The sequence below is a fragment of the Cheilinus undulatus genome, linkage group 22 (genome assembly GCF_018320785.1).
Source record: "Cheilinus undulatus linkage group 22, ASM1832078v1, whole genome shotgun sequence".
In the NCBI taxonomy this organism is placed as follows: Eukaryota; Metazoa; Chordata; class Actinopteri; order Labriformes; family Labridae; genus Cheilinus; species Cheilinus undulatus.
In genome coordinates this window covers 19984312-20005208 of record NC_054886.1, presented here as the reverse complement: position 1 = coordinate 20005208, position 20897 = coordinate 19984312, and the positions used below count along the sequence as shown (strand labels likewise).

Here is a 20897-nt window from a genome sequence, read left to right as displayed (position 1 = left end):
ATGGACTCTTTCCTTCGGTTTCTAAGTGTATACACATGCACCATTAGGCAAAGCATGACAAGACAACAGAACAGCCCGCCATTGGTTGTCACAGCCCGTGTGACATCCATTTTGGAAACTCAAGAGTGTAGCTAATGCTAAGCTAGCGGAAGAAACAATCAAAAATGGAATAAATCATGGATAAATATATGTTCACTGTCAGAGTTACTGGTGTGGATTTAATATTTAAAAGTCCTGGAAAGTTATCCGAGTTCCAGGCTCGCTAGAAAAGCTTCCGTAAAAGCAGTGAAGGCACGATAGGGTCTTTGGAGCAGCAAACCAGAGGGATTCTAGTAGAGAAAAAGTAAGTGGCCCCGATTTATGTTTAAAAAGTTATAGGATTTTTCGTAACATCTTTTATTGTCCATCTCAGAGGGTTAGAAAAACACCTTGTTTTCAGGATTGGCAATCAGCTAAATGTTTCATTTTCAACAACAGAATCAGTTGTTAAAAATGTGAAATATTTCCTGATGTTATGATTATTAGAGGTCGTGTTTGCACAAATGAGAAGCACTTGTGACATCACTGAGAAACAGCAATAGCTGATTTTTGCTCATTATCAGCCTCATATGTTGTAAAATATGCTCAGAACAAACAGAGCACATAAGGTTAATTAGCATCTGTAAATACACAGCAGCATAGTTCACTCATCCTTGATTTCAATGTTTCATATCCTTTGTATTCATTGCTAAAGAGGCCTTAGATCCAACAAAAAGCCTATTTGAGAGTACAAGACCCTTTGAGGGGTCACACAGCCTTTGTATCTAAATAAGAGATGCCTCTGATTCAAGAGTGTATGATGGTGCAGACTCTGCAGATAAAGGAACAGTTTATGTGCTATCGGGGCCTGTGAGGGTCAAGTTCTATAACACGCTATCATCTCAGGTCTGAGCAAAATATATAAGAATAAAGAGGGGGCTAATACAGTTTGGTTATAATGCCAAGAGGGTCAACTTTAGTTGAAGCCCTGCAAATAGTTGAAGGTTATCTGGTGTGTTGGAGACAAAAAGTACAGAGGAGAAACAAGAAAAAAAAACACTAAATCATTAAAAAAATATTTTTTAAGAGATGTTTTTAGTAAAGGGTTTGTAATTAACCTATAATGTAAGTCCAACTGTCATTAAGATGGAATTGCTCTTTCTAAACCCTTTATCATTTGTAAGAAAAAAAAGAAGAAAAAGAAAACAAAAAGATTAATTGTATAAACATGTTTTGTTTTTACTACAACTATCCAGGTGGAGAGTTCTCTACTATTCCGAATAGTGCATCTAAAAGTTTTATTGTTGAGGGTTTTTAATGGCATCTTATGAGTCACATTAGTCTAAGATGTTCATCTGAATGCACAATGTTCCTTCCTTTTAGATGGTAACAGTACAATGTTAGAAAAAAAAAATATTACCACTGAGGTCCTTTCCCATCAGGCCTCTCTGTGTCCTGGAGCGTCTTCCTTTGTGTGATTTCACTCTCAATTATTTATGGATGAAATAGCAGTTTTCACGTTTAATAATTGATAGAAATGCCCAAATGGCTAGGCAGGCAAAAGAGTAAATGGTGGAGGGACTGAGGATGCTGCAGTACTTTATGACTCCCATTTATCTTCTGTAATTATTAATCTTTTATTTTTGGATGATGAAACAGAGGCATTGGGGTTGGCACTGGTAAATAAGCTCTCCACTATAACTGTCACCAGCTGAAAATGGAACAAACTGCTTTAAAAGAGCTGTGCATTAGAGGAAAATGGAAGAATGTGATGCTAGGTTATAGCTGTTTTTGAGCAGAAAACTTAAAGAAAGTGCATAAAAGTCAACAGCAGGGATGTGAGTCTTTATAAGCCTATGGTGTATCTACACACTAATGTATATAGAGCGAATTATTTTACGTTTAGTTAATTGAAAATGCCAAAACTCCTCTCTAATGTGAATCTCCACTGGGTACAATATTCAAGTCTACATTCCTCCACTTAGTGCATATGAAACCATCCTCCCGCCTGGCATACAAAACCACGTGCACCCATTAAGCTGTTTAAAGAAAATATGAAATGTGTGTCTTAAACCAGCTTTAAAACAGCAACAACGAAAGTGCAAAGCAGTGAAGCTGCGTTTAATCATGAAGCCACAATGTGCATATGAAAACAGCAGGAAACGGCACTTCATAAAACAGAAACCACAGAAGATGAATGCTTAATTAACAACCGCTGTTGCCATGTCTTAATGAAAAATATATTACACAAAATATGGTATTATGATTCAAACTGTACAGTTTATTTCAGTAAAAATCCAAATGCATCCTCAAAATGAAGTTGTAACTTCAAGGCTTCTTGTTTTAACAAACATGTCGATCCAAACACCATCTGTAAGCTACTTTACTGTAAATTCTCAGCCATCCAGAGCACATAATATTTTAAATTAGATCCCTAATCTGTGGAACTGTTTTCCCACAGGATGGGAATATTTTGTGCCTGCTGGCAAGGGTGCCTTGTGTTGTTGGACTTAAATCTCCCTGGTAATTATCCTCTCTCTTGATGGCATCACTGGGCTTTTCCCTTTATTAATGGAGATCATAATGGTGTGTGGATGGGAGTCATTTTCCCACACTCAGAGGAAATCTTGGATGTGGAAGATTAAGAATGATAGCGCATCATTTGTATCCCTTGGTGAATGGTGGTACATTATAGGAGGCTGTTATCAGCAGATACACACACAACTCACATGGAGTCCTGATGTCAATCTGATTGAGCTATGTGAGAGCTCAGGGTCGGGGATGTTGAGAATAGAAAACCTTGGAAACACAAGTATGGTAGGGACTCATAGTGGTTACTTCAATAATTCAGTGTTCATCAAGTATTCAAAGATTTCCTGTGGTTTCACTAAAATCGATACTTTTTGCCCACCTTTCCCCTCTTGTTGTCTTCATTTACTTTGACTTCTTTTCTCCATGCTTGGTTAAATTTATCCCCAAGTATGTCACACTTTTGCTGCTTTAAAGGATCTTAGTCCTATGATAAGGTGATTTGTGATCAGCATAATACACTTTCTAAAGAGACACATGGAAAGAAAAGTTAAGTTAGACAAATAAGAGGGAGAATATTTGTGACTCCACAGGGATATCTAAAAAGTCTCAGTGACTGATGAGACAATAACTTAACTATGTGGCATGTGTCCCCAGAGTGAGTATACTTTTATTGCTGTAACACCTCTTTTCTCTCATACTAATCACAAGTTTCATAGACAAAAGCATCTGTACTCACCCGTCGTCCACAAAGCAGGGATAAGGCATTTGTTGAGCGAAAACACCGAGAGGTTGGGTCTTTGACGTGTGCACTCGTATAATGCCGTGGTCCATCATGTCCTGCAGGTAAGCGAAGCCTCCCCATATATAGCGCAGCTCGTTAAAGGAGTTGTCTCGAGCCCCTGGAACCCAAGACCTTATTAAAAGCAAACACAATGATCTGTCTCAGCAAAGGACAAGTAAACTATTACCACAAGAGTCAGATATACTGCCATAACATCAACTGTCTTTAGAGGTTTATGTGGTTTTTCCAGTAAGGTGTAACAGATAAAAGAGATCTGATCTGTTTAATACAGAGAACAGTACAATTCAGCTTACAATGCTGCTTATTGACAATAAACTGCATTGTGAAACCTTTTTTTTTCTTTTTTTTTTTTTCCTTTCTACGCCATTTGACATGGTGGAGCACTCGGTTCTTAAATATAGACTGTCAAAAGCAGGACTGTCTGAACGAACCATTAATTGGTTCAGAATCTCAGTGACAGAACTGTATGTGCAGAAGGTTGTTCTTCACTGTAACCAAAGGTGCGCCTCACAGGTCAGTTTTGATGCCACTCCTGTTCATTCTGTATATATAACATTGATAACAATTTTGCTAAAGCAACTTTTCATTTTTATGCAGATGACACAGTCATGTACTGCTCAGGATCTACCCCAGACTGAGCTCTCACCCAGCTACTACTTGCTTTTAACACTGTCCAAAAACATTTCCATAACCTCAACCTTCTTTTAAATGCAGACATAACTAGGGTCACCCTTTTTTCAAATACTAAGGTCCAATCTCATTTTTACCCCTTAACCCTTCCTCTTTGTCCGTCCCCTTTGTCTACCCCTTGCCCCTCAAAACAGAGTGGTAAGGGGTAGGGGTGATAGCCTTCCCTTAAGAAATGAGACGACACTTGATAGCTGGTCATTATCACACATTGCCAATAAACAATGCATCATTGGAGGTGACAGTAAAGCTTCGACCATCTCCTTCATACTATGGATCTCCATGTTGATCTTTTCCATGTACTGATACAGTTGATAGCCCTCGTTTACACGTGTACAAATCGAAAATACAATAAACTCCCATCCCCAGTGGCTAAAGACTTGCATTTTCTATATTCAATGCCAAAAATATTTATAACTATGCACCTCCTTCGTAGTCCATTTTGCCATTTTGCAAGTGCATGGTGGGAAATTCATCATACCCCTCGGTTTTAAGTGTGGTCCAGAAAAGTCTTTGTTTCAGGGGCTAAGTAGCCCTTGGCCCTTAGCTCTAGCCCTTGATTCAAAAGAGAAGTGGGATACCCCTTCACCTGACGTGAGCATGCAAAACTAAGGGGAAGGGCTAAGATAAGGGCTAAGGGGTAGGAATGGGATTGACCCTTAGTCTACGCCCCTAAACTTACCTTTGAACTCCACTTCTCGGGGTTCACAGATAATTTGTCACAGGCCACAGATACTTTACTAACTTTACTTTATACTTTATTCCAGACCCAAAGGTCCATATTAGTATACATAAAAAACATGCAACACAAAAACAACAACAAATGGATAAAATTACAGTTCACAAATTATTAGTAACTGAAACACAAAGAGACATTTGTACCAATGTTTCCAGTAATCAGATGAGAACCTTGTGTTGCTCATTGTGAGCTGAGTAAGCGATATTATTTTTTTATTTTCTGAATCGATTAATCGACCCATAAATTTGTGCGTAACATTTCTTAGCACAGCATGAAATGTGGTCACATTATTGATAACAAACCTGACTGGCACTCGTCCATCTAGGCAATCTAAGAAATATTCTAAATGCATCATTAAAAGCTACCTGTAACTTTTTCATATTTTCAGCAGCAGGTAAAGAGGTTAAAACTGAAACTTGGTTTCTATTTTAGAATCAAATCATGCCTTTCTTTTGAATCTAAAACGAGACTGCTACTTTTATGCCAGTGTTGGACTATGGTGATATTCTGTACATGCAGGCCTCATCTCAGAGCTTACATGCTGATCTTTGTCTGAGTGACAGGCCATTCATATATAAGTCTTCTAGTCTGACTCAAAAAAGAAAAAAAAAAGTGTAGCTTGCTTAGGGCTTAGAGGTTTGATACAAGTTAGTAGAAGGAGAGGATCCCTCCTCTGTTTTTCTTGCTTAATGCCATTTTCACATAAATACCACAATAGCATGGTGGGTAGCTAGCTGCCCATGGCTGCAGCCGTCAAGGGTTGCCGTATATTTGAGATCTGCTGATCTCACGCATCAGCTGACAGCCAGCTGATTTGCTCTGTGCGTGCTATTTATGGCACTTATGTTGCCATATTTAAATTGCTCTACCCTGGCTATGTATTGCTGCTCCCTCCAAAAGCTGCTTTTAGCAACCCTCCTCCACCCCAGCTCCTCCTCTATGCTATATCTGACTTAATCAATGGCATTCAGTTGTCAATGATGCCTGCTTCACTCTGGGATTTTTTTGCTGCCTCTCTCCTTGCCTCAGGTTTTCCTTGTAGGCACAGGAAGAGCAGGAACCTGTGCTGTTCTGGCTTGTTGCTTCCCACAGAGGCTGTGAAAAGGCAGGGGGACCCCAGAGCAGCCACACCGCCAAATATAGATAAAAGTAATGAGAGCAAAATTAATAACTGCTAATAAAGAGAACAATTTATAACCGCAATCATGTGTGTTTCTCAACATATTGGTCCTGGCTGAATAATAGTCTTTTCAATATCAACTTGTTCCTTCCAACAAAATAAGCAGTAAAAACATTTACCATGTGACATAAAGTCAAGAGACTGAGGTGTGTCACCTACCTCTCTTTGAGTTTTAAAGTTTGCTCTACCTCGTCGACATCCATGCGGATTTTATACTTGACATAAGGAGGGAGTTTGCTGGAGTCCAGCTGGAGATTTTCAAAGACAATAGCAGCCCAGAACGTGTCATTCTTCAGGAGCTCCAGGGCTTTGGTCACAAGAAGGCCTTCATCTGGGGCTGCTTCAAACTTGTTCAGGTCTAAACACTGTTGAAAAATCCAGAGAATATAAGAAAAATGTGTTACTGTTTTATTCAGACCTACAGTATCCACCAAATAGGAATAGAACATGGGATCGGCACAAACATACTGACATAATGGCAGATGAATATGTAGCAAGAATGTGTCACCCAGCTATAAAACCAAACCACACAGAGTCTAGTTCCAATTTATCCGGAGCTGTCAAGGGTGGGGAAATGTTTTGGGCTTCAGACAAGCAAATGAGATTCAGTCTCGCTAGCCCTCCCTGTTCTGTAGCTTTGTCCCCCTGTTTCATGAGACGATAATGAGCTAGCCATCCTGGGAGGCAGTCACACCTGACAGCTGTCCACACATCTCTGTGCTGCAATAGCTTCCTCATTTCTCCCCCAGGACTGTCTGGTCTGTGTTCTGTATGAAGCCATGACGGTAGGGATGGGTACCTTTCACATTTGAACCAGTGTGGTACCGATTCCCGGTACCTGTGGACCGGTACCGGCACACAATGGTACCCATTTTCAGTACTTTTGTGTGTTTTTAATATGCAATAATAAATGTTATATAACATCAAAACTTCTTAATTTTAGATATTTATTTCTCAGTATCAAAACACTATCACATATACCAAAACAACATCAAACACCGTTTGTAATGTAACATCAAAAATGTTCACAAATTACTCCAACATGGAAAACCTAAACTACTATAACTACCCAGTGGTTTCCTTTATATTGCACAAATTAAAACCCAGCCTACTACCTCCTATTTCTCTAATTTCGCCTCTTGAAGAAATGTGTGTTGGAGTCCATGGAGGCAAATAAGTTTAAAACAAATGAACAACAGAGGATGGAGTCAAAATAAATAAATAAAGGTATAAAATTGTACCAATTTACGTATAACAAATGAAAGTAAACAAACTACTTCTACTATGAACCACATGTACTGCACATCTTCTTTCCTCATGCAGTTCTTTTTCCAACAAAACTAAGATGTCATCTTTCTCTGGTAAGAGCAGGGTCTGCTCCTCACTCATCAATCAATCATGCGCCCGTCTATGCAGAAGCATAACCAAGCATTAATGGGATAAAACGTCACACACCCAAACTGTGCACACTGGGTCTGTTATAAATTACGTTCTATATATATTTACTGCAAAAAAATAACAGAAAGTGGCAAATTGTTTCATTCTGCGATGAAAATAAGCAATGAGGACGAGCCCGTGGCTCTGTGACTCCTTCAAAATCACTCTGAATCCATCCATCCTGACAGAGTGCTTCTTAAAGCACCAGCTGCGCCAAGTTGGAGAGATGGGGAGCAACTTTTAGGACTCAGTCACACTAGACAATCCATACCGTGCTTTAATCTAGTGTCTAATAGGCAACTGAGCGAACAAGCATATGCCTTTAACTACATATTTCCACGTTTGATATCCACATGATAACGGACAAATCATGGTGTTTAAAGTGAGGACTTGGTGGGGTGGGGGGTGGGGGGTGGGGGCAAGCAGGAAACAGAGGGAGCCGCTCTGAATCATCAATCATCACAGTCTCTCAGATCAGAAGTTCTGCCGTGATAACCCTCGAACTTCATGTCACAAATATTGCAGCTTAACCTGCATCGTATTTTGAAAAGTAGAGCACTACCTTTAACCGCCTCCTATCAGCCACGCTTGTTTTGTTGATTCAGTTAGCTGTTACCGACATCATCACTCGTGCCTGCAATGCTGCATTCGCGTCCGGCATGGAGAATTGAGTACTCTTCCACCCCCTTGCTGTCACAAGGATGCGTTTAGGTACCGAAACATAGTACCGTTTGATTTCACGTGAATCGGTACTTGGGAGTACCGACGGAATTTGGTTGGTACCTATAAAAGTACCGAAAGAGTACCAATCCCTACATAACAGGACCGAAAATATTACAGAAATTACTTTAAATCAATACAGTGAGGACATGGCAGAAGTTAACATGTAGCTCATATAACTTGCGTTTTCTTCAATATATTGCACTGACTTTACCAAACTTTAGACTGAACTTTAGGTCTAAGCTCTGCGCAGCATCCTAGTGACATGATTACCCTAGTAATCTTGAGATTTTAGCTAAAATGCAGCAGAGAGAGGCAGAGTCCTTAAGAAGCAAAGATGGGCAGAGGTTTGCCAATCTGCAAAAACCATCAACGAATTGTGGAACACTTTCAGAAAAAGTCACTTCATGTAAAATTGCAGAGGCTGAATATCCCACCATTTAAAGTACATAATATCATCAAAAGGTTAAAAAAAGAAAACTGGAGAATTCTCTGTGTGCAAGGGACAATGCTGCTCTGGATCTTTGGACCCTCAGGCATCAGTGCATCAAAAACAGGCATGATTCCGTACCAGAAATCACTGTGCTGGTTCAGGAACATTAACAGAATTTTTTTTCTGTCAACACAGTTTGACAAGCCATCCACACATGCAAGTTAAAGCTGTATCATACAAAGACAAAGCCATATATGAACATAGAAAGCCTTCATCTCTTATTGTATGAGGTTACATTACACCTACCATGTGGTCAGTTTACACTTCTGGAACGCTACTATCAATGCTAAAATGTATATAAAGATTTAACAGCAACAAATGCTCCTATCCAGACAATGTCTCTTTCCAGAAAGGCCTTGCAAATTTTAGCAAGACAATATTTAAGCACATTCTGCAACCATCACAACCACATGGCTTCACAATAGCAGAGTCCAGGTACTAGGCTGGCTGTCCTTCAGTCAGACCGCTCACCTAGAACCCTACATCAGATAAGACTGGGAAAACATTCCTTTCCCAAAACTCCAGCAACTGGTCTCATGAACTGTGAAAATTAAAGTTTGACCTTATAAATAAAATCACAGAAAATGAAATCAACTTTTCCACAAATTTCTAATTTGCTTTGATGTATCTGTACATAAAAAGACACCACCATAAAGATTGTCCAGAACCGTCTCTATCCTGGTAACCATCCTGAGCGTCATCATTTTCCATTAGGGCTTAAAATAGATTGCTTTATATCGGAATTTCATTGTCCATGTCGTGTATGGCTCACCCCAGGGGTCCACCTGCCATCTTACCTGCCTGTGGATTGATAGTGTGTATATGTGTGTGTTTGTGTGTGGATGAAAGCATGACAGGGGGTGTGGGTGGGCTTAGTAAACGTGTTTGATCACACAACACAGCGAAAGAAGGGTTTTGCTGCAAACTGTGCCACAGATCGATATATCAATGTCAACAGTGTGTGTGTTCCTACTTAGAGACACCACTCTGTTTGATGCCTGCACACACTCGCTGTTGTCAGGCCTGTAATGATGTTTTTTTATGATTATCATGGAAGCAATGTAGTGACAGATCTCCTTGTGTGTTTGACAGTTTGCAAAGTCAAGGACATTAAAGTTTAATGAATAAAAGAGCAGAGCTGCTTGTTCTCTGAAAAAGATAAAAGCTGATAAAGTGAATAAGAAAAGAAAAAATAGACATGATGAGCAGAAAAGTCTTGATTTTGGTTTAAACAGCAGCAGCGTGCAGATACAAGAACAAAAGTGCTCAGAAACAAAAGGTAATATGCTCTACATGGATATATTGTACCTTAGACACAAAGCACCTTGTTTACATGCTGCAGCCTGAACCCTGCCAGAGTTGTGAATATTCACAAACAGGAAGATTAAGGAGCAAATTAAAGTGCAGCAATTAAGTTTAGAATACAGAGAGTTTGTTAGAGTAAGAGTAAGACAACTAAGCAGAGGACTCTGGTGTTTAAAAAGCAGCCACTGCATAAGTGCTTAAAGCTGCAGGCCCCTAGAGCAGTGGTTCTCAACTGGGCAGGTATCAGGACTCACCAACCCCTCCTTAAGAGAATGCACTTCTCAGACCTTTTTTTTTTGTTTAGTTTTGTTTTGTTTTTTTTTGAGCAAAACATCATTAATCAAACAGCTAGGACAAAATAAACATGTTTAAAAAGTGCATAATATCAGAAGGAAGTGCATGTTTATATTTAATTTCACCCCATTTTCCCTAGACATCATGGACATGTGGTACTTCCACAAGGAATTTGTTGATACATGGGAAAAAAACAGCCTTGTCAATCAAAGAATAGGAGATAAATTACAAATCTTGAGACAAATTCTTAATCTTACACATTTGTCTTGGAAAAGCCTACATGTATGAATTTACTGTGTGTCCACTAAAGCCGTCCATATAAGGAGTTTTTGCCAAAGTTTTTCTCCTGGCACACATTTCATAAAGGAGCTTCTCAACCCACTTTTGGGTCCTGAACCACCAGTTGAGAACCGCTACCCTACAGGATGCCTCCAAAAAACACAAAGGGATCCTCACAGGACCATATCAAAAATTACTTTTAAAGCAGAATTTATCAAAATAATTCCAGCCTGGTTCAACGAGTTATTTTGGTTGCTTTTGCTGATTTTTATTTATTTTGTTAAAAAAAAAAAAAGCTAAGAATGTCCCCAAGGCGTTTATTTCCCAAGTCGGCCGAACGTGAGGAGGAAACAGAAATTCAGGTAGATGTGAGCCTGATTTACTGTGTAGAGCATGGCTATCATTAGCAGCTATCTCTAACAATCTGTCCTCTGTGCAGAACTACATTGTGCTTTGATTTGTGGCATCTTTTTATTTGGTTGAGTACTAATCTTTGACAGCCTACACACCACTTTATTTTCGTTTACTAGTTCAAAAAACGGTTATACAGCACACTAGATTCACATGTTAACGTTCAGCAAAGTGCCAGGGGAAAGCTCAGACAGGAAGACAGTGGCCGTTAACTGAAGCTACAGTAGCTACTGGTGGCGGGAGGCTTCATAACAGTTATAAAAAGCATTCGATCTGTGTTTATAAAAAATGACAAGATAATTATTTTAACTCACTTGATCAGGTGCAAGCTAATTTGACCAACAAATTTAACCACTGAATCACTCACATCCCTAGAAAAACTGTTGGTCGGAAGTTTAAAGATAGCTTATCTGTTCTGATCATATTAAAGTTAAAAAAAACACATAATTAAGTATATAAAGGTTTACTTTGTGTTGTTCTCACAGCATTTAAAACTATCTGACTGCATGAAAATGCATGGTGTGGAAGCATGCGAAATGTAGACATGCTACAATATTGGAATTTAATATTTACTATATATTGAGATAAATTTAAACTTCTGACATGTTTACTGCAGGACTGGGTATCACCACTGATTGCCTGAATCCATGTTGATTCATGTAGAGATGTTTTAGTTATAAAATTTATTTTGCTCTAATATGAAAGAGATTATCAGGGAACTGAAGTTGGAAAGAGTATAAGGAACCTTCCAACTTGGCACATTATCAAAAATATCAAGGTTTGCATTCAAAATAAACCCAGACCTTGCTGTATTTCCATGTTTTGCCTTCATGTAGTATATCTTGCATATGGCCTTTTCTTGTATATACTTTGCTTTGTTTTTACAGTTTTTTTAAATCCAGAATACAGCCTGACTTTTAAATTTGGTTGTTCTTCAATAGGGCAGAGTTGCTGAAAGTTATATTGTGATAATGATACGATTGCAATTTACCATGCAGGCTAATGTTAGACAAAATAAATGAAAATCTTGTGTTTTTTCTTTTTTTTTTTAAATGCCTTGACACTCTGTCAAGAAAAAGAACATTCTGTCTGAGTTGTGCACAGCTCTAGTGCACTCATCTGGATATTGTCTTAAGCTGGCTGACAACTTGGAAAATAAATGTAACACATTAGAATTCCTTAACTACTTTTCATAGAAAGACAGTTTTCTTTTAGCACTTTAAAAGGTCACATAGCTCGTGTTTTAACACCAGCTCCAACCACAGAAACCACATGGGTACTATCAGGTGAATCAGACAAATAACACAGAAGGTAGAGGCTAAAAGAGAACAGTGGTGAAAGAGCAGAGAAAATACATATTATCAATTTCCTCAGAAGTGAGAGTTTTGTTTTAGAAAATCTCAAATGTCAAAGAACAGCCTGCTGCTTTTTAATCCAATCTCTTACTTTGTCAAGGAGGTCACAGAACGCTCCAGTGCGTGAGTGGGCAGAGAGCCAGGTTCACTAGGTGTTACGCATTTAATAAAAGCAGAAACAAAAGACTTACACCGAGGACTTTGGAGAGGAGCTTCAGGATTTGAGTTGTGGTGTTGTAAACATCCCGCCAGTCACGGGGCGGCATGCCAGGTGGACGATCCTCTGGGGGCCCGTTGTAAAGAAAGTTGGCCAGGAGCTCAGCAGTCCACGCTGTGGCGTCGAGACGCTGGTTGAGTGCAGCGGCAAACACTGGATTTGCCAGTAAAGCCTAGAAGCAATGGAAAGTGAAAGATATCGTAAGATAAGCAGAAGAGGTCAGTTTCTTTCTCTGCTTTTCTTTCCTCTGCAGGCCTAATCAAAACAGTTCAACTTCAGGCTTTGATAAAAACACCAACTGCTCTCATTACCATTATGGATGTACCACAAACACAGCATATATGTATTTCTAAAATTCAACTGTTCAGTACTGTGACATTCCTACTTTTAGTCTTCGGTTTAATCGTAGATAAGTAACACAAGAGTTTCTGGAGAGTAAAGCCAAAAAAAAAAAAAAAAACAGTAATGGGCCCCCTGCTGTCAGTCAGCAGCATAGGTTTTAAGCTCCTCCTTCTCCATGTTAGCATAAGCAGCAAGGGATTTTCCTGCCTAAAACTGAGGCAGAGGTGGTACCATACGGGAGAAAAATGTGTGGGGCTTTAGGGGAAGAAATTTAGGATAATCAAACTCTATTTCGATGCTTTTTCACCCTCTGCATGGCCCTGATTTACATCCAAATACACTAGCCTACATTTGAGCACTAAAGCACAATGGCCTACCTGTTACAAAATATTTTCTGGCACAAGTTTTCAGAGGGCAGTAGTTTTATCAGTAATATCTCTGTCTATTTCTCCCATTATTATCCAATGGCAGAGGCAGGTTTGTATGAATACTTCGTTTGAGCACAGAAGTTACACTTCACTTATTAACAGGCCTATTGACACCAATGACAGAAATTATGAAAAAAACACGATCAAATTGTCATTAACAAATGTTCTCCTAGTTATAGCTTGCTGTTTTGGAACAATCAGAGGACAGAGAAGTGCTTTTCTATCAGGATATACAACCACTCTGACACAAGGGTTCTGCTCTTTATGTTGTAGGGCTGGCGTGCGTGTGGGGATAGAGTGGTGAGAAAGAGAGAGCGGTGAATTGAGGCAGGGTTGCTGTGCGTGAAGGGCTCTTAGTAGGAGAAAAGCACGAGAGTTGACAACATGTTACTGGTGTTTCATTCAAAACATTAAGGAATTCAAAGAAACTCCCACAAGATTCTTTTCTTCTTGGCTGGCAGTTTTGGCGGTGACGTCATAATACTGCCATTGCAGTTAAAAATGACATCCTCCTAGTGCAATGCTTGTCAGAAAATCACAATTTCCATGACGTTAAACTTCGAGGGCTTGGACTGGCATGAAAACTCTGGCAGCTACAGTCACGGACACATTGTTCCAGACCAGACAGCCACTGAAGGTGCAAGAGGCTGAGCACATAAAGGAATTCAGTGACGGAGGTAAAGTGGCCCTTTCCAGCCACATTAAATTGAAAGCACCACTTCAGGACTAGATTGACTCCGGACAGCGTAGAAGGCAGACTTGAGAGGCAATAACGTATGGAAAACAAAGTTGTTGGGTCATGATGGCTTTTAGTTTCCAAAAAGTTCCCAAAAATTTGGGAAACATTTCTCTAGATTCTCAAGAGACCTTCAATTCTGTCAGGCTATGTGAGACGTGGCGCTCATGTTGCCAGTATGAATGCCTGCCTTGCTAACATGTAAGTCAAAATGAAAATCAAGCCATGATACCGCTGAGGTATCCAGTGTGAAATGGCCACAATGCTTTGTTCACCTTATTGAGACAATTTGTTTAAAATGTGTTTTTCATACCTTTATTTCTTATTTTATTACAGTGTGGGAATATGCTCCACTGTATGCTCTTATTTAAGTCATATTCATCGCATGTTTGCATATGCATATCCAATGACTTAAAGTATTGCTCATGCTCACAAGCACATGTTACACAAAAGGCAATGAAAACCAAAAGACATACATTGCTCTTCTTCTCTTCTCATTTATATTTCTTCTATGATGATCATTTGCAAAAGCCTCCGTTGATTGCCTAAGGTCATGAATCAAACCACAATTTTCCTAATTATGCATTGATGTGGGAGCAAATATAACCTAGCGACAGCACTTACCAGTAATCCCTATAGCTCAAACAGTATATACAATACATGAATATGTAAATGTATTATTGTTGAGAAAAATAAACAGTTCTGAGCCCCTAACACAATAGCTCTTGCATAATAAGGTAATATTACTCCCACCTGTTAGTTAAATGTGTTGCCCTCTATTTAACTTGTTCTCCTCACTCCCACCCATTATTTCTATCGTTTCAATCTGCTGTGAAATTAACCTCCGATTATTAACAATACTGACTGCTCCTGTAATGACAGTACAACTACATAAGCTTAAAATTAAACTGATTACAGCCCTTTAGAGTTCACAGAGGAACACTGAAAATGAAAGTAAGAAAAGTTAATTAACATCAATTTGATACAAAAAAGTAAAAAAAAACAAAAACAAAAACAAAAAAACATGCCCATTATTTCCAAACCAATCATTACTGTAATTAAAAGCAGACTCAGACTGTTGGAGAGGAAATCTAGAGGAGACTACTAAATTCAGACATATTCTGTCTAAAGTACGCAGTGGCATTTAAGTGTCAACACTTGAGATGATTTTCTGCTTAACAGTGGAACAAAGTGTCAAATTAAGATATCTCTCTTTGCTTCATTTGACCTTTAAAGAATCTTCATGTCCATCTTAGAGGGTGCTACATTAAGGACATGACTTAAAAGGGAGTCAGACTTGCAAAGAGAAAAGCAAATTTCTCTTTAAATATCTGATATTAACGTAGTACGATTTCAGACTGTACTGAATACTGTATTACATTAAATATGCCTCTATCCACAATCAGTTCATTCATGCCATTGTTATATTTGATCTGCTATCCCCCCAATAACCACCAAATCTCTACAGTTTTACCACTGTCTTCATCTCATCAGTCTTAGATGACATCACTAGGCACCAGCAGGTCTACCAAGTCCTAAGTGCTGTCAGCCTCTACAAAACCATCAGCCTCAAACGACATTAACAGCCAATACCTCCACCACCGGTGTCGGGACTCCACACTCACTGACGCTCAGGGCAGACTACCTTCAACCACCAACTCCTGCTGTAGAGTTCTAGTACCACAGATTCACTGACATTAACTCAATCTTACATCCATGTAAAATAAATGTGAAATTTGATTCTTTTACTTGCCTCTCCTAATTAAACTGTTGCATGTAAAACTGCCTTTACGACACAGAATTGAAGCTGGGATGCACTGGGTGTACAAGTAAGTAGAGCAAATATATCTAATTTATAACAGTATTTATAAATATATTGCTTTACCTTTAGTTTTTTTACCCTTTTTAAATCATATTGGGATATGAAGTATGGGTGCGTGATAGCAAAATAATAGATTATGAAGAAACAGAATGTATTGGTGATCTGCTAAAGCTGAGAGAATGGGCGTATCATATTCTACTTGAATAGATCCATGGCTACTCACCCCTCCCATTCTACTTCCTGGTGGAGCGGGGAGTTGTAAATCTCAACCGGCTAATTTGATAAATGAGCAAAATCAATTGAAATTTAAATTAAATTTCAATATGTCCTACTGCAATTTTCAAATCGCAGAAGGTGCAGGTTTGATATTTTGTTTGAGGCAAAGAACATGTTTGCATGATTCTCTACACAAAAAATCCTACGTTCTTGTTGTTCAGCCTTAGTTTAATCTACCAAATAGTGTGTTTATTCTAATAAGGAATAATTTATAGCTTCTGTGTTGTATAAATTATAGAAGATAAGAAATTTTAAAAAAAATTACTGAATATAAATCACAATATGGGAGAAAATGTCAAACAAGGTAATTTTCTCAAATGGTAAAGCCCTAATCAGAATAATAAAGAATTGAGATAAAATCAAGATTGTAATCCAGCTTTAACAAAATTGTGATCTCATTTTTTTCATATCATCCACCACTAATTTGAAGTTTTGCTTTTCAAATTATTTTATTTTAGTTTGCGTCTTTTACAATCTTTCTGTCGACTCTGATAGGTATATATATAATTAGTAACTCACTTTTCCTTCATATTTACTCGCTGGGTCTGACCTTGTCTGATTCTTAATTTTAATGCTGCCTTCTATGACCCTCCTTTAAAGTGTTAGACATAGCACTTAGAAAGTATTTTTTTAAAGATGCTGAATAAAAAAGTCATTTTTCACTGTAATATCCACTTTAATATCCTGTTTTTCAAGTACTCTTTTACACCGTAAAGAGCTTCCAAATAATCATTGTAATAAAGGTACTTTGTAAATTAAGCTGCCTTGGCTTGAAGATTCTGACATTAACTTCACCATGGAAAAAGGAGCTTGTTATGGACTGAAAATGTAATACAAGAACAGTAAAAAGGCAAATGTTTGAAAAGGTTCAGTTGACTTTTGACTCATCTACTAAGCTGTTTGTAAATTTCATTTCAATTTAATTTTTTAAAATTAAAGTGAAATGAGACATTATGGAGCAGTGGTAGACTTGTATATATCGCTTTGGCTGCAGGCAGACCTTACAGCATCTTAACTAAAGTGTGTCAAATGGGAAAATAAAGTCTGCGATTAATCAAGGTTTTAAAAAAATTGGTGCACTAATTGCGGATCATAGTTGATCTTGACAGCCCTAATTAAAAGCGTTAAATTAACACAACAATGATCATGGATTACTGTATGACAGGGAACTTACAGTAAAACAAAAAAGACTTACATTATTGAGATTTTGAATTAATGACTAAGCAAAACCGATCCTTCAAATATTTTAGTAGCATTATGGGAAAAAAAGTCTCCTTGTTTTCTCTGTAAATACAATTATTCAGTGATCCTCGCTTGCATTTTTTGACAAAGTAGCTGCACCCTGATTCTGGGGCATGTAGTATAAACCTACTGTTGCTGTTACCATGGCAACGAAGGCTGTTGAAGAATCTATCAGGCTTGAAATATTAAGGATTTTCATCCTAAACGTGTGGTTTTTAAGACATCTCTTTACTCCTCCTTTTCAGCTACATATGTTAAATCTACTATCTGAAATGTAGTTGTGGCGCTGATGGTAATTGGTCCATAAGTGTAAAATGTGTCTGCGACCTTCAAGGACCTCTGAAGATGACAAACCTCCGCAGTCCCCAGCTCGGTAGCGTGGGGCGGAGAAGGAAAAAGCAGCAGGCTGGGGAGAAAATGAAGACAAAGGAGGATTGCTGGCCCATTTGTGTAAAGGTTAGGGCTAGGGTAATGAATACCCCGGCTATATGGAGCTCCCGATGTCTGCTTCCCTGCAGCTGCCTATAAGCTCATTTGGAGTGACACTGGAGTAATGTCAGTGTCAAGGAAATATGGTGAGAGGCAAAGAGAGAGGGAAGGAGAGAGGGAGGAAAGAGTCTATGTCCTCTACTTTCTATAGATAATCCTTTCAGCCAGGATGAAAATTATCCTGCACTTATCCATAATTACTTTCCTCCCTCGGATTCCATATCCAACAGACGGTGAAACAAATTGATATACACGTAACGCACACTCTCACTTGCACTAAATATAAGTCTCATCATTTCCATTTTTTACTGATTTGCTCTTCAAATAGTTTTTTTTCTTAAACCCACCTGCATTCAAAAGTTTATTTCCTGAGTCTTACCCGTAATGTGTTGACTTGAGTGCTGTTTTCAAGGAAGTCCCAAACACGTGGGCCGAGTTCATCCCACGAATCAGCAAGCTCTTTAAGCATGGCCAAGGCTTCAAATGTGCTGTTTGCCTGAAACAAAAAACAAGTGCAATTCTTTAAAGCTCCAGTAAGGAGTTTTAACCGGCTAAGAAACAGGCTGAATTGTACACAGATGCATCTTAAGGAGCTATAAAAGCAAAAGAAGAATGACTTTATTTCCATTTTTACTGCCTCAAGTAGAGATTAACTGCACACTGCAGACCGCAGCAGATCACCTCAAGTGAGGCATTTGGCTGTTAAAAGTATGGGAGTGAAAGGATTTTGCAATACAGTTACTGGTAAAACTCAACAAAAATAGACAATTTATACTGATCTGACAGGAAGTATATGTCAATATCTTATGTAAGCAGCTGAGGTTGGTTTCTGTTTTATGCTTTTGGGCTGACAATTAAAAACACAAGAGACTGATGAAATGGCAGCTTTTAAAAACATGAATGAAAATTATGTGTCAAAAAGTTGATAAAATTGGACTTCCGGTGGCGCCCTACACAGTATGGCAGCTTAGAAACAGAGCTCCGGTACCAGCTGTGAGTTTTCCCCTAATATAGAACTCGAATCCATTTAAAAGTGATACATTCGGACCTAACAATGAACGGGGACAAAATCAAGAAGGGAGGATATGGGCTGAGAACCTACACCGAGCGAGAAATTGACAAAGAAGTCATGGCTAGCGAGGGGTTAGCAAAACAAGATGGTGGTGCTACTGAAAACGAAACTTTGGACTCGATCCGTAAGGTGGTGAGTGAAGCAGTATGTACGGGGATGGCAGCACTCCAAGCCGAGCTGAAAAGCGATCTTATGGAATTCCGAACGTGTTTTCGGGAGGACATTAAAAAACAAATGGACGAATTCGCGTCAGAAATCAATAAAAAGATACAAGATACAACAAACAAGATCGATGGCACAGTGAAACGCATCGGTGAGCTGGAGAGGAGAACGGCAGACACGGAGCGGTGGGATATCGGAGTGAAAGATGCCTTAACGCAGCTACTGAGTGATCAACGAGCAATGCAGGATAAAGTAGCAGATTTGGAAGGACGCTCTCGGCGCAATAATATTAGGATCTATGGTGTCCCGGAGGAAGCTGAAGGCACGTCTGTTGCAGTGTTTGTGGAAAACCTCATCAAGTCAGAACTTGGAGCTGATCTTGGCCCGGACTGTGACTTGGGGATTGAACGGGCTCACCGAGCCTTGGCGTCAAAACCTCCCGCAAGTGCCGCGCCACGGTCTATTGTGGTCCGGTTCCTTAAGTTCTCGGTTAAAGAGAAAATACTGTACACGGCATGGAGGAAGGAACTTCGTGTTCAAAACAAACGAGTGTACTTCGATCATGATTACGCAGCAGACGTGCAGATCAGAAGGAAGGAATATATACCAGTTAAAAGGGCACTGAAAGAAAACGGAATACGCTTTCAAACTCCTTTGACGAAAATCCGCATCTTTTATGAGTCGGGCACGGTCCAGCACAACAGCGCGGCACAAGCAGCAGAGGACCTGCGCAAGCGAGGATTCACGGTGGGTGAAGTAAAGCAAAGCACCAAGAAGAAAGCAGTAACGGAGGAGATGCTGGCTCGACTTCTGCCGTGGGAAACGACCGAACACCGACACGGCGGAGAAAAGGACCGGTTCCAGCGGCAGGTTCGGGAAAAACTGAAAGGATACCGTAGAACGGAACCGGGAGCAGCAGTAGAGGATGAGTGAGGCATGGACTATTCTGTATAGAGTGAATATGATGGTGAAAAAACTTTGTTTACGTTTTGTTTTGGATTCGAGGCTGCTCTACTATCACCAGGGATTGAGTCAGTGACATTTAAAATAACCCTATCCTACCCTTTTTATTTGTATAGGCTGTATATAGAAATATGTATAGCTCTTTTCTTTATTAACGGTGGAGGCTGGTACCTGTCGACAACAAATAAATAGCCACACACTTTACTTAGTAGATGAGGGGCCCCACCCGTGGCCATCCCCTCACTGTTCGAGGTGACACAATACCTATTTTGTTGGAAGCACAGTTCTTTGTTTTGTATTATAGTTCGGCAGGAATCTTTTCTTATGTTTTCCTTTCTGTTTTTGAGGTCTGGAAGGTCACAGTGGTAAAATTACAAACAAAAATATTTAAATGCAGTACCAGTATTATAATATAATGTCATTAAATGTTAATGGGCTAAATAATCCGATTAAGAGGAGTAAAATGATATCTAAAACAAAAAAGGAGAGGATAAACATTGCATTCTGGCAGGAAACACATCTTTCCGATGTCGAACATGATAAATTGAAAAAAACAGGCTTTAGAAACACCTTCTTTTCATCTTATAGGAATGGAAAAAAAAGAGGAGTTGCCATTTTAATCTCAAACTCAACTCGCTTTGAATTTTTATCAGAAATAAGAGATAAAGAAGGCAGATTTGTCCTTATAAAAGGGAAATTAGATGAAAAGGAAGTGACACTGCTTAATGTCTACTCTCCTCCTGGGACTGATATTTGTTTTTATAAAAAGATCTTTAACCTGATTGCTTCGGAGACGGTTGGGACCCTGATATGTGCAGGAGACTTTAACATGCTTCTAAACCCCTCCCTAGACACAACTAATAGGAAAAGAAAGAGGAACTCAATTGAAAAACGTA

At 39.1% G+C, this 20897-nt stretch overlaps 1 protein-coding gene across 2 annotated transcripts in view; it reads right to left on the bottom strand.

The window, feature by feature from the left end:
* LOC121504174 (phospholipid-transporting ATPase ABCA1-like) overlaps nt 1-20897 on the bottom strand; it is a 269110-nt gene that overhangs the window by 162647 nt on the left and 85566 nt on the right. For both annotated transcript variants that reach the window (XM_041778824.1, XM_041778823.1), the window contains 4 exons: nt 18184-18300; nt 12444-12641; nt 6118-6323; nt 3287-3463 (listed from right to left, as the gene is read on the bottom strand). In XM_041778824.1, the coding sequence (XP_041634758.1) occupies nt 3287-3463; nt 6118-6323; nt 12444-12641; nt 18184-18300 (698 nt within the window). The remainder of the gene's footprint in view (nt 1-3286; nt 3464-6117; nt 6324-12443; nt 12642-18183; nt 18301-20897) is intronic.